General features: G+C 40.8%; 1 protein-coding gene across 1 annotated transcript; it reads left to right on the forward strand.

Annotated features, from left to right (window-relative positions):
* Positions 1–5,559: 5,559 nt before the first annotated feature.
* Positions 5,560–6,625, forward strand: LOC107587303 (putative fibroblast growth factor 1). The gene is made up of 3 exons (XM_016275019.1): positions 5,560–5,768; positions 6,017–6,120; positions 6,379–6,625. Exons 1-3 carry the CDS (start codon positions 5,600–5,602, stop codon positions 6,580–6,582), a joined length of 477 nt encoding a protein of 158 aa, XP_016130505.1. The 5' UTR covers positions 5,560–5,599; the 3' UTR covers positions 6,583–6,625.
* The last annotated feature ends 7,145 nt before the right edge of the window (positions 6,626–13,770 follow it).

Raw genomic sequence — 13,770 nt, forward strand, 5'->3', positions numbered from 1 at the left:
CCTGTCTGTCTGTCTATACATCTGTCTATCCTGTCTGTCTGTCTATACATCTGTCTATCCTGTCTGTCTGTCTATACATCTGTCTATCCTGTCTGTCTGTCTATACATCTGTCTATCCTGTCTGTCTGTCTATACAAGAAGTTAACAAGGGCAATGGGTGCCACCAAAATGTAACCCAAACCAACAAAATTGCACCATAAATTTGAAATCTAGGAGCAAAAATGCCCCATAGTATTTTTATAGTATAGTACTCTGCAGAGACAATTTAAGTATAATATAAAGGTTAAAATAAAAAAAGGTTAATTCCTGCCCATACCACTTATCTTTGTAGTTTATGAGCACCAGGTCAGTTGAGAAGTACTGGAAGTCAGTCATAAACTTGGGTTTTCTTTTTGCAACTATCCAGAATTCCTTGCTCCCATTTTGCTCCAGGGTTTGTTCCACTTTTGCTGCAAATATATTTCAGTCAGTCTTGTTCAAACATGTCAGTATCTCTTCAAGCCATTTATTTATACAGCTGAATCAAGAACAAATGCCATACTGCCATTGCTGTTGAGGAAGTTCACTTTGGTGTTGCCATAGTTGCAGAGAAACTAAAAAAAGATACAATTGCATTAATAATTAAATGCTGAAATTGCACCAAAGAGGGGCAGTACATCAAAGAAATGTTGCACTGAGAAAGTTCAACATGGATTTTTTCATGTAACTGGACGAGGCATACATTACATTTGTTGTGCTGTGGGTCCTTTTTTTGCCCTCCCCAAAATACCTAACCCAGTGAAGAGCGATGCTTACGTACAAGATGTATGAATATATTAGTTAAGAGAAACATGTTGAGTGTTGCCCAGTTCCTACTCCCAAATGCCCCTGGCTGATCAATTCTCAAGCTGCACAGTATTGTATCACTTATCAGGCATCACATGAACACCTGCCCCATAGGCATGAGAACCTCAGTGTCATAAGAACGGCCTCTATCGTTTTCATTCCAGCTGGTCTTTCTGCTCATGAATTGGTCCGGCACAACTATCTCTGACATGGACTATACTGCCCCCATGTGTCCGAAAAGAGACATGAATTAAATGAATTAATGTTTTAATTGCAGTAACATTGTTTATACTCTTTTTTTGCCTTTTACAGTTTTTCTCGATTGCTTAAACAGATTTCTTGAAATTGTGACTCCTTTTCTCGAAACTCTAAACACAAATCCATAACATCTCACCCAATTCCCCATAATTCCTATTTTCAGGTCAAAATGAAGCTCTCCACTCAAAACTATTCAATCTTGCTGAAACAAACAAACTTCGGCCTCAGAAACACACACACAACAACTTAGTCTTACACACTAATGAGATCAATCCATTGGCTTCGAAGTGCCGGCGGAAGGAGGAACCCTCGGAGGTTGGTTCCTCGGAGGGGAATTCCTCACCGTCACCGTAAGACCAGTCCGGACGCTGCCAAAATAAAAATCTGTTTAATGGATGTGTTAACTGTTTTGACAATTTAAAATTAGTTTAGAGAAATATGCCTAATTTTATATTTCTGTTTAGGAGTTTTACAGTTTTTCTCAATTACTAACACACTATAACTGATTCGTTTGGCACAATTTTCCAAACCATTCATACAGTTCCTGAAACAAAGACACGTTTCTCACTTTTAACACACTTTTTCAGGGACGTACACTACGAGAAGTGAAGGCAGCAGATGCCCCTGTCTTGCGTGCAGAGATCGCAGTCCTACTGGCGAAGGATGGGATAGAGCCGGTCCCTCCAGCCGATATGAGGATGGGGTTTTTCAGCCCTTACTTCATTGTGCCCAAAAAGTCGGTGGGTTGAGACCAATCTTGGATCTGCGCGTCTTGAATCGGGCCCTTCACAAGCTCCCGTTCAAGATTCTCACGCAGAAGCGCATCTTCAGGTGCATCCGTCCCCAAGATTGGTTTGCAGCGATCGACCTGAAGGACGCGTACTTCCATGTGTCAATCCTTCCGCGCCACTGGCCATTCCTGTGGTTTGCGTTTGAAGGATATCAGTACAAGGTCCTGCCCTTCGGGCCCTTCACAAGCTCCCGTTCAAGATTCTCACGCAGAAGCGCATCTTCAGGTGCATCCGTCCCCAAGATTGGTTTGCAGCGATCGACCTGAAGGACGCGTACTTCCATGTGTCAATCCTTCCGCGCCACTGGCCATTCCTGTGGTTTGCGTTTGAAGGATATCAGTACAAGGTCCTGCCCTTCGGGCTATCCCTGTCACCCCGTGTCTTCACGAAGGTTGCAGAGTCGGCCCTTGTTCCCCTGAGAGAACAAGGCATTCACATTCTCAACTATTCTCAACTACCTCGACGACTGGCTCATACTGGCTCAGTCTCAGTTGTGCGAACACAGGTGCTCCAGCACCTCAGCCAGTTGGGCCTTCGGGTCAACTGGAAAAAGAGCAAACTCTGCCCGACGCAGAGGATCTCTTTTCTCGGTATGGAGTTGGACTCCATAAAAGTTGCCATGGCTAAAGTTTCTGTCAATGAAAACTTTGCTCCTGCTTTCATTGGTCTCCATCAAGAGGGTAGGGGACCTGCACGCATGCTCGGTCGACGAATCGTGCCTAGAGTTTGGGCCGGCTTACTCCCTGGTAACCCTGAGGCCCCGGCCCGGCTATGTGCCCAAGGTTCCCACTACTCCCTTCAGGGATCAGGTGGTGAGCCTGCAAGCGCTGCCCCCGGAGGAGGCAGACCCAGCCCTAGCTTTGCTCTGTCCCGTCCGAGCATTAAGATGCTACGTAGACCGGACACAAAGATTCAGGACCTCAGACCAGCTCTTTGTCTGTCATGGAGGCCGGCAGAAGGGGAATGCCATCTCTAAGCAGAGGATGGCCCACTGGATAGTGGATGCCATCACCCTGGCTTATCAGACACAGGGTGTGCCCTGCCCGTTCAGGTTATGGGCTCACTCTACTAGAAGTGTTGCATCCTCCTGGGCGCTGACTCGTGGCTCCTCGCTGACAGATATTTGTAGAGCTGTGGGCTGGGCGACCCCTAACACGTTCGCTAGATTCTATAGCCTTTGTGTGGAGGCGGTATCCTCATGTGTTCTCACCTCAAAGGGTAGAAGCACTGAGAGGCCTCGGCTTCGGGTCGGCTTGCTAAAACCACTCCAGAGAGTCCGTATCGTAGACCCTGTCATGCTCCTCCATCCCCTCAGCAGCCAGACATGGCAGAGCGTCCGGCGCCAGGCCCTCACTCAATGAATCCATGAGAACCAGTAGGGGGCTGGGTTCCATATGTAGAGACCTAAGTGGATCCCATATGTGTAAAGTCCACGGTATAGCCTCAGAGCCCGTGTTTCCCCAGTAGACTTCCTGCTATTTTTCAAGAGGGTTACAATCACCTCTAATCTTCCATATGCTCCTAAACGGTTGTTCATATGTGTAAGTGCTTCTGAAACCTCCTTCGAGAAGGATGGGGCTTCCGCATTGTCCCTGTTCCAAGTGGTACGGGTACGTTTTCCTAGTGTTATCCAGTCTTACTGAGTGGGTAGTGCCATAGCAGCAGTAGCTGGTCTTCTTGTGGTAAGCCCTGGCCTGCGCCAAAAAGTAGGGGCGCAGGAGGCTTCCACAGGACACTGGAAGGGGCAGTAGCTATAGCCCTTTGGTAGGGATCCAAATTCGTCGGTCATGCGACGTGACGTCAAGAGTGACCGACTGAAAGGGAACGTCTCGGTTACGTATGGTAACCCTCGTTCCCTGAAGGAGGGAATGGAGATGTCACGTACTGTCGCCATAGCTTCTGTACCACCGCTGAGCGGCCGGGTTACCGGCTCGGCTCCTCAGCGAAAACCTGAATATTCGCTGCACCAGCTGCCTACTTATACTCACGCTGTGGTCAGTGACAGCTGGATGCAATAATCGCATCCCAATGTGCATTGGCTCATTTAGTTTACACTCGAAGTGGATTGGTCTCTCTAAGCAAGATCCCAATGCGTCTGTCATCCGACGTGACGTCTCCGTTCCCTCCTTCAGGGAACGAGGGTTACCATACGTAGTCGAGACGTTTTCAACAGTTGTCAACCATGGACATTTGTTTCTTCTGGTGTTTTTCAGAAACAAAGGTCTCTTTACTGTCCTGGAGCTGTGACATTAATTGTCATAAAAGTGTCTTAAGGACTGTTCCACAGGTGCATGAGCAATAATTGTTTATGGCTCAAAGAACAAGCATGAAAAACATTGTTTAAACCCTTTCCAATAGACACATGTAAAGCTTATTTGGATTATACAAAGTTATCTTAAAATACAGTATACAAATGGATATATAAATTAAAACGGTGTGGAAACCGTTGTCATTTGAAACGACACATTTATACTACTACTGTACGTCAAAAGTTCAGTAAAACTGGGTGAGTGAACAAATGTGTTACAAATAGAGATGATACACAGACCTAAATATAGAATGTCCTGAATTCATAACACAGTTGACTCTCTGGGCACGATGAACTCACATATCTTCTACAGATCTGACCGCATCTAGCGGAGTTACAGGAACCGACCTGAGGTCAGCTCTGATGACCATGCAGGTTACACATGCAGGTTTTCCAAGTATATCGTAGGTCCACGTCACACACATATAGGCACTGGATAGAAAGCAAAAGCTGATGTTTTTGCTTTGGAAAGTATCCAGTAACACTAGTCATCCATCAAAATGCATGTTCAGGAGTACATTGGTATCCAGAGTCAAAAAACCAAAGGAACAAACTTTGTCCCAGAGCTACCAGCATTTCTCTTTGCAGCTCTGAAACAAAGTCACAGGTAAGTCTCAACCGTTGCTGGCCTGCCCAGTTCATTAGCACTCTGTTGAGGGTCGTCATTCACACTGGCTGCTTCGCTCAGTGTTCTCGACAACCTGTCTGGCACTAAGGCTCTATTTTCAATAAATACAATGTATCTGTGCAGTGGCTGCTTGGAAAATTCCTGTACTGTTTGTTCTCTCTTGCTTCCGAACACGTCTCTGATAGCTTTCCAAACCACTTCAGATGTGCTGTCTGGCTGAGGCCTTTTGATGTGAATGAAAACAAAACTAGTAACGACTACTCTTTTGGCCTTCAGCAGGGTTCTTGTACAACTTTAGACCCATAAATACAAATTATGGTGGTTTATAAAGAATTTCCATTATATGAATCTTGTGCTTATGTTCCATCAATACTGCCTACAAGCTGCTCTTACGATAATATCAATAATTATCTAGTTATTAATAATAATCAATAATTAACATGATTAATAATTAACTTTATGATTATGCATTTAAGGTTTTGTAGTCGTTCTACAGATAAAAAATGATAATGGATCATGTTTATGTAATAATAATAATAATACACATTTCCTGTGCATATAGATACTGTATATATATATATATATATTACAAACTTGTAGTATACTTCTTAGGGTCTATAATTATGTTTCAAAATAGCAGAACCGTTTTGGCTGTTTATAATAAGACTCTGTGAAGGAGGCTGCATGACACACACCAGTTATAAGTGGTAGTTGAGCTCGGAAGACGGATCCATTTCAGTCATGGGGTGTTCATGCGTACAGCGCGTCTCAGAGCAGCACTTGTGCGCCATGACCGAGCGGGATATCACCGCTTTCACACTCCTACCGATGACCACCGAGCAGAAAGATCCCAAACATAACTCTCTGCAAAAACTTTACTGCAGGAATGGAGGATACCATCTCCGGATCCAACCTAACGGGACCGTGGACGCGAGTCGACAAGATAACGACGTTTACAGTAAGTATGCAGTATACAGATCCCCCCCCAAGCATACTTGATATACATGTGACGGAAAGTATGTTCTAACATAGAGCAAAATTTAAAAATGTTAACTAAAATAGATATGAAATAATGATGAAATCGTTTGGTATTACAGGGCCTACTACTACTACTACTACTAGCATAGGCTACACTGTAAAAATTTAATTAATGTGTCAAGTAAAAAGAACCTGTTACCTTACCATGAACGTTGTATTGTATGACAGTTCTTTTAAAGGTAAAAGCAGTGAAGGCAGGAATAGTGGCTATTAGGGGTCATAAGACTGGACTATACCTGGCAATGGACAAATATGGAAAACTTTACAGCACTGTAAGTTCATCTAACTATTACTTATTTATATATTAATTTTAGTTGTAGTTTTCTATTAAACTTAATTTTGATCACAAAATGCATTAACCTAGATGTACATTTAATGTATTGAATATTTCATATTCTTATATACATATTAACACTCTATTGTTTGAAAGTAGAGCATGATGTTTAAACGTTGAATTCCTGAACTCTAATTCAGTAAAATGTAAAAAAAAAACAGCACAACCCACCTCTGATCTCTGTTCTGTGTGTCAGGTCATGTTGAACGATGAGTGTTGCTTCATTGAGAAGATAGAGGAGAACCACTACAACACATACCGCTCACAGAGGTATCAGGAGAATGGAGACTGGTACGTGGGGATCAAAAAGAACGGACGCATGAAAAACGGCTCCAAAACACACAAGGGCCAAAATGCAATCTACTTCCTGCCGATTCCAGTGGATGGCAGCATACAGTAACTCTTGTGCTGATCAGAGGCCCTCAAAACAACCCAAGCACTATAAAAAAACTGTGCATTTCCAACGTAAAGGTGAAGACAATGTCTAGTTAGGCATTTTATCTTTATAATACATATATAAAGAAAAAACATATACAGTGGTGTGAAAAAGTTTTTGCCCCCTTCCTGTTTTATACTGTATATTTAGGCTGTACATAAGGATTGCAATATATCTCAAATAGCCTAGCTTCACTGTGAAAATACTGTGAAAAGTACTTTCAGTAATGCAACAATAAATCTTTATAACCATTTAACACCAAATTAAAGGCAATATAACGGATACTGTTATTGAAAACACTTAGAAAACATTTATAATAAATGTGAACTCCAAAATATATCCCCAGTCGATGTGAAATAACATATTTCAAATTCTTAAAATGCATTAAAAAAGAAAAAGACATTTCTGTACAAGAAGCAAATGTTCAGTTATTAAGAGCGCAGATGATGTATTAGACAAGTGAACGATTCATTTGACCTCACACCTGTTAATGACTCCTTTTGAAGAGTTTTTGGTATGCATACCAAAGTTATTATAATAACAGCACAGTTCTTGGAATTGTACTAAATATGTCTGCTTTGTGCATCCCACCTTACTGTGGTTTTGGATTGTTTCCACCAGCAGTTAGAATGTGTATTTAGCAGGAGAAGGAGAATACAAATCGAACCAAGGGAAACAAAATAACTTTTCTTTGGCCTGGCGTGACGATGAACATCATATTGATTTAAACCATTAAACAAAATCTACCTAATGAGCTCTTTGAGACTGAAGAAACCTCCTGTATTGTTTCTTATGTAAGGGATAATGTACATCCAGCCGGTTGTTATCTCAGAATAAACCCCGACAGGGTGCTCAGGACCCCGACGCGAAGACCATATATGGTTTTTACCATTAATGCTGAAGTCTTCCATTGTAACACGCGGTGGTTAAGTGTTTTCAGTCACAAGATGGCGTCAGACAGTCAACGATAGCGGAGTGACTCGTTAAGCATAAAAGTAGTACCAGTCAAGATAACTCGTAGTACCCGGATGAGCGTGTGTTATTCAATTTGGCGGTTGTTATCTGGGATTATTACACGGCTCTGTGGAATACTCGATTCTGATTGGTCAGTCGCGACATTCCGAGGTATGCTATCCCTCGATAACAACCGGTAACACAGGCTCATCCGGGTAACAGCAGTCGGCGCTGTACTCTTGCTCGAACTATCTTTTCTTGGTGGAAGCTTTGCGTTTGTTTAGCTAATAAAATATTAAAACTCGATTCAAAATGGTGTACAATTATTTAATTATGTCATCCTGGTATCGCAGACTCGCTCTCGTTTCAAACAAACGCAGCTGCTGCCGTTTTGCTACGATTGTTTTGTCCGCTGTAATGGATTATAAGAGAACTAACAAACTGGTAAGGTTTTAAAACATTTTCGTCTTAATTCTTTTATTGCCTTAATTATTTTTGTGGTGAAATGTTGTGCAATAAGTGGTTTGACTAGACCGTTTCCCTTAAATGTCCGTCTAGCTTGCTCGCAACTGCTGTCTTCACAGAAGCTTTGCGTTCAAATATTTCAACTCAAATCAATATTTCGCATCTAATTATTTACTTATGTGGCAAGTAGCTGTGTAATAAGCGGGATAATGTACATCTACCTCCGCTTCGCGTCGGGGTCCTGAGCACCCTGTCGGGGTTTATTCTGAGATAACAACCGGCTGGATGTACATTATCCCTTACATAACATACCGCTGGATGGCGCGAATCACCAATCAGAATCAAGTATTCCACAGAGCCGTGTAATAATTGATTATAAGTCATGCCAGATAGCATGTTATCAGACAGTGTTATTTTAGCATTATTTATAAATATTTTAAATGATGTTTAATAAATTTGATTAATTTTGCTATATGCTATGAGTCATTTTTATAATTTTTTCCCCTAATATTTAGCTGTCATTTTATTTTGACTAATTCTAGTACTTCAACTTAATCTTATTTTATTTTGAGGTAGTTGCCAAGGCAACATTTCTAATTTTAGTGTAATTTTTAAGTATTTAATCTCATTTTTAGATTTGATGTCAGCATAATTTAATTTAACAAAAAAATTATTTCGTTTTAGTTAACAATGACACTGCAGGCAATGTTTGTTTATTTATTTATTTATCTATTTTTTTTATTAGCGCTATGCAACTGCTGGCCAAATATACTTAAAGCATTTTAAAGAATTTTATATAAAATGTCATTTTTTTTATTATTATGTTGATTTTATTGGAAAGGGAGGTTTTGCATCACTGACCGGAAAAAAAGTTTAATACAACAGAAATAAGTCACTGTTACTTTTGCCTATACCTCTAATTTTAAGTATTCAGTAACAATAATTCAAATTTTGCAGCGTACTGAGGAGAACTATGCTCTTGCTTTTTATAGCTTTTGGAGTTATGCCTGGCATCTGACAAACCAGGTTAAAAAAGCAACCACCCAGAACACTGTGGCAACCATAAACCAACGCTCTGACAACCATCCACAAGTATAATGGCAGTCAGTTTTGTATGGGCAAACCCCAGCAGATGGCGGCAATGTATCCAATTAACCACTTTTCAGTTGACTTGGGCAGAAAATGGCAGTCCTCCACACATTTCTGAGTAACCTCAGAATACATTACTGAAACTTTCTTGTAAGAGTTCACAGTGTAAATTATTTCCAGGTTGCTGACTGATATTTAGTACAGACAAAAAAGGCAGATAATGGGCTGTCTTGCTTATGTAAAGGTGCCGACCTTTATGGAGCGACAGCTGAAGCAAATGGGCCAATTGCAGCAGTAATGGTAGGAAATGAGACTCCCTTCTGTAAACAGTTAAAAGTTGGAGAATTAAATAAGGAAGTCCAAGAACTGTTTTAACAGTGCAAATCTGCAAGGTTTAAATGACAAACACATACACATTATCAAACAAACAGATGTACGATTGCATATCCACCCACACAAGCACAGGGGAGAGCTCTCTCTCTTTCTCTCTCTCTCTCACACACACACACACACACACACAGCCCTGCACCCTGGCCTCCAGCCTTTGGGGCCACGGTTGGAGCAGGAAGGGAGCCATTCACTGTAAACTGAACAAGCAACAGCTTCCTCTGGGACTCCCCCAGCACAACTGCAGCCAAGATACCAGCATTATAAAGCACTTTGACAGACCCCTGTCAAAGAGGAAGACAAATCCTCCAAAAATTGTACAAACACTCCTTCATTACCTCAAGTACACATACACACACACACACACACCCCTGCAACGTGCATCTGGAGGAGTCTTCAAACTCTCATTTAGAACCGGAGTTTGTTGTTGACATTTGCATGAATGCATGTGGGAGCGCCCTTACTTTTCTACCTTGCTGTTGTTCTGTCTCCGTCCATCCAGGACGGAAAGAGAGGGATGCATGCCGGTCAGCTGATTCCACTGTAATTAAAGACTGCTTTCCATCTGCTGAAGCACTTTGCAATGTCCCGAGCGGCTGCAAAAGCTATGAGGCTGAAGGGGGGAGGATATGAAGAGGATGGAGGAAGAAAGAAGGGGTAGGGGACATTGGGGTGGAATGGAGAATTCCTTACGGTGTGTCTCGCATGCTTGCGGTAGGGCCTCGGAGAACGGCTTATTAGGATCCAGGCCTTCTAGTTTTCAAAATTGCAGATCTGGGCTGTGAGGACACTTTCTCCAGGAATCACTGTGCTCTTTAAGCGCTCGTTTATAATGCTATTGCAGGGCTGTCGTCTGGGGGACAATCGGGGAGCGTTGTCCCAGGCCCACTAATGTTGTATAGAGTGCTGCACTGATAATGTATTTGTGTAGGTCAAATTGGAAGTTGGCATCACCCTGATTCCCACATAAAAAAAAAAAAAGATTTTTTTAAGCAAAGACATTTTTTCAGGTATTCAACCAAAAACCCAAAACGTCACGATGAACTCGTTTCCAGGTTTAGGCCTACAAAATATGTCATCTCTGAAGCACACTATTGTAATAATTAACTCTTTTTTTTATTTTTTACGCAGTACAATTATGTATAGTGAGGTGTAACATGCACCACTGTGAATGTTGGCAATACATTATGTGCAATGCTCATAATCACAATGCTACAGTGTTCTGGGAGGTTGCCAGGTTATTGCGTCAATGTCTCGAGTCTCTTTTTTGTCCTGTCCATGTCGTGTAACCAACATGCAGGAGGAAAAAATATAAAGCATGAAAATGATGTCACTGAGAGGACTCCTATAGACCCTCATGTGTGTGTCAAGGTCAATACATCTCTTACAATATATGATAATTTGACCTTTTTATGACATGGCAATGTTAGTTCATGTGGTAAAATGTAGTGCTCTAATAAAATTCAGTTCAAAAGTTTGGGATCAGTAAGATTTTTTTTTACAATTATTTAATAAGCTTGTGACATATTATGCAATCTTACATTCTATCATGTATTTCAGTAAAAACACAGAAATCAATTGACTTTATTCAGTGGACAAATCTTTAGGGAACTGGCATCCTTCATCTGTGCTTAGTAACTCATGCATTTACTGCTCAGTGTGTTGGTCACCTCTTCCTGTGAGAGGCTGTGAAATATCACTGAGATTTCCATAACAACCAGAATCCCAGCTCGCACACCACATTCATCATTTGTCACACCTCCCATTCTTAGCCACATAACTGACCGATTCATCGACGGAAAGAGCTAAAAATAGACTCTCATCCTCCGAAATATCTAAAGATGAGCGCAGTGTTACGATAACAAATACATGGCAGCTGTACTCTCCCTTTGTGCGTCACACTAACACAAGCGAGGCTCTCGGCAGGATGCATTCTCGATATTCCCATGATGTGATACAGCGCAAGCTATTATATCTCCATTCAGAAGTACAGGAAGTCCACCTCCTGTCTTGCACACTTCCTGATTATAAACCCTCTTGGCAGGAGAGTGTGAATGGAATATTACAATCTTTTATCCCTGTCCCATTTCTTTGATGAGCTGTGATACATCCTCAGGAAATAGAATATTGACATTAGCTTTGATAATTAAGTGGTCATCAGAGAGACTGATCTAATCTAAACCACCCTCTTATGTGATGTGTGCTGAAGAGCTTTATTTTTGGCATGACCATTATATTTGGCATGGTCATATAGCGCATGTTATGATAATCACTTTTTTTTTCCTGCACAGACGCCCATCATTGGGGTTTGAGGAAATTGTCTTAAACTATGTTAAGGAATAACATAACAGGGTACTCCCTCGAAAAATACATTTGTTTAACTGTCTTTCTCTTCTGTTGAACACAAAATAAGATTTTTAGCAGAATGTAATGATGCAATGCAATGAAAGCGAATGGTGACTGTCAAACTCCAAGAATGACCAAATCATAGAATTGGTACATACGCTTTGTACATAAAATTTGTGTGATTTGTTCTAAAGTCTACTGAAGACATGAAATAGGAAACTTGTAGGGACATAAACTGACCTAAAGGGCTCACTCAAAATTCTGCAGGACATAAATAAAGATATTTTGAAGAACTTTTGGGTGTAAAAAGAAGAAGAAAAAGAAGAAAAAAGTAATGCAGGTTTGGAATAAAACAAAAGTGAGTAAATGATGACAGAATTTGTATTTGAGTGATTTCTGAGCTCTCAAATGTTTCATGTTTGTGTATATTGGTAGTACAAGTGCTAGGTAGTAACTGATTACATATAATCTGGATTACGTAGTCAGATTCCAAAAATGGAGGATTATATTACATTTTAAAATGCTCATAATCAGGTTACAGTTACCTTTTATGGATTACATGATTACATGTTATTCATAAAATGTAAATTATTCAGAATTGATTGATTCTCCCCAATTCTTCTAAATTCTCTTTCTAAAAGTTTCCTTTCTAAAACAATGTCATGTAAATAATTTCGCATAATTATGCAAGTTACTAAACAATTTGTTGTCATCATATCCAGTGACATTGTTGGTTCTCAAAGTTGCGTGAAGAACGCGTCCACAAAAGGAGTTCATTCAGAGCTACACAGACACGTTCATGTGCATTCGGGGGGATTTTGTGCAGATAGCCTATAAGTCGTAATATTAACGTTATGTTGTATAAATAACGAAGCATATTCTATATGAGATAAATGATGAGTTAAATCCAAATATGGTACATTTAATGGGTAAGTTTAAAATAAGATAGATAAAAATCAATCTAAAAGTAATCCAAAAAAGTAGTCACTTTACCTAATATAAGTAACCTAGATTATGTTACCTAGATTACATTACTAACTACAGTTTTCATCATGTAATCTGTAATCAGTAACCGACTACAATTTGTAAAAAATCTACCCAAGACGTGTCACTCGTATAGTTTTGAATTGGGAAAAATGCAACGCTCAATATGGCCGCTCAATCGCAAGAAGCCCCGCCTTCTGAATGAAAGAGCCAGTCGCTAATTGGTAAAGTCAGCGCGTCACTGCAGCTGTCGTTAGAAGTAGTGATGGGAAGTCTGGTTCTTTTCCGCGAACCGGTTCTTTCGGACAGTTCGTTTCAATAAACTGGTTCATCGGTTCTTTTACGCCCTAACGTAATGACGTCATTCGCGATGATGTAATGATATCAAGTCTATCGTCCTGGGCCGGGATGAAAATGCACATTCAAATATATAAAGTTAGTATTCATAATTCAGTCAGTTAAAACATCATAATCATGATCTGAAAAGTTTACAATTAAGTTTTGCAACTAAGAACCCAAATACAGTAACACGCAGTAATGTGCATACGATGATATAAGTCTTGAAGATATAAAGTAAATAAATTAGTTGTCATCAGCGCAGAAACCATAATCCACTTACTATACATAATCCATTGTGTAATGGGGCTGACGAGACGTAAGACGTGTGGATCCATCTGCAAGCTTTTATTAAAGAGACGTGGTAAACAGGCAGGATCAAACAATGGCAAACATGTACTGTATATGGCGGGCAAAACACAAGAATAGTCCTAGGGCTAGCGTAGGTCACCGATCGGCAGACAGAATCACAGGGGCGAGACGAGAGGGAAAAATCCAGGAAAACAGGCAAAGATCAGATACCGCAGAAACAGGCAAGGCAAAACAAGGAAAACACGGAGACTCGGAAAGGGGTACAGGTTAAACAATACT

The sequence above is a fragment of the Sinocyclocheilus grahami genome, unplaced genomic scaffold (assembly GCF_001515645.1).
Source record: "Sinocyclocheilus grahami isolate Dianchi unplaced genomic scaffold, SAMN03320097.WGS_v1.1 scaffold91.1, whole genome shotgun sequence".
Taxonomy (NCBI): domain Eukaryota; kingdom Metazoa; phylum Chordata; class Actinopteri; order Cypriniformes; family Cyprinidae; genus Sinocyclocheilus; species Sinocyclocheilus grahami.

Bases quoted from the DNA above. Each gene is read 5' to 3' on its own strand.
- LOC107587303 (XM_016275019.1), top strand. From the start codon at position 5,600: ATGACCGAGCGGGATATCACCGCTTTCACACTCCTACCGATGACCACC. The intron at 5,769-6,016 runs GTAAGTATGCAG...ATTGTATGACAG, and splicing joins ACAAGATAACGACGTTTACA to TTCTTTTAAAGGTAAAAGCA. The intron at 6,121-6,378 runs GTAAGTTCATCT...TCTGTGTGTCAG, and splicing joins ATGGAAAACTTTACAGCACT to GTCATGTTGAACGATGAGTG.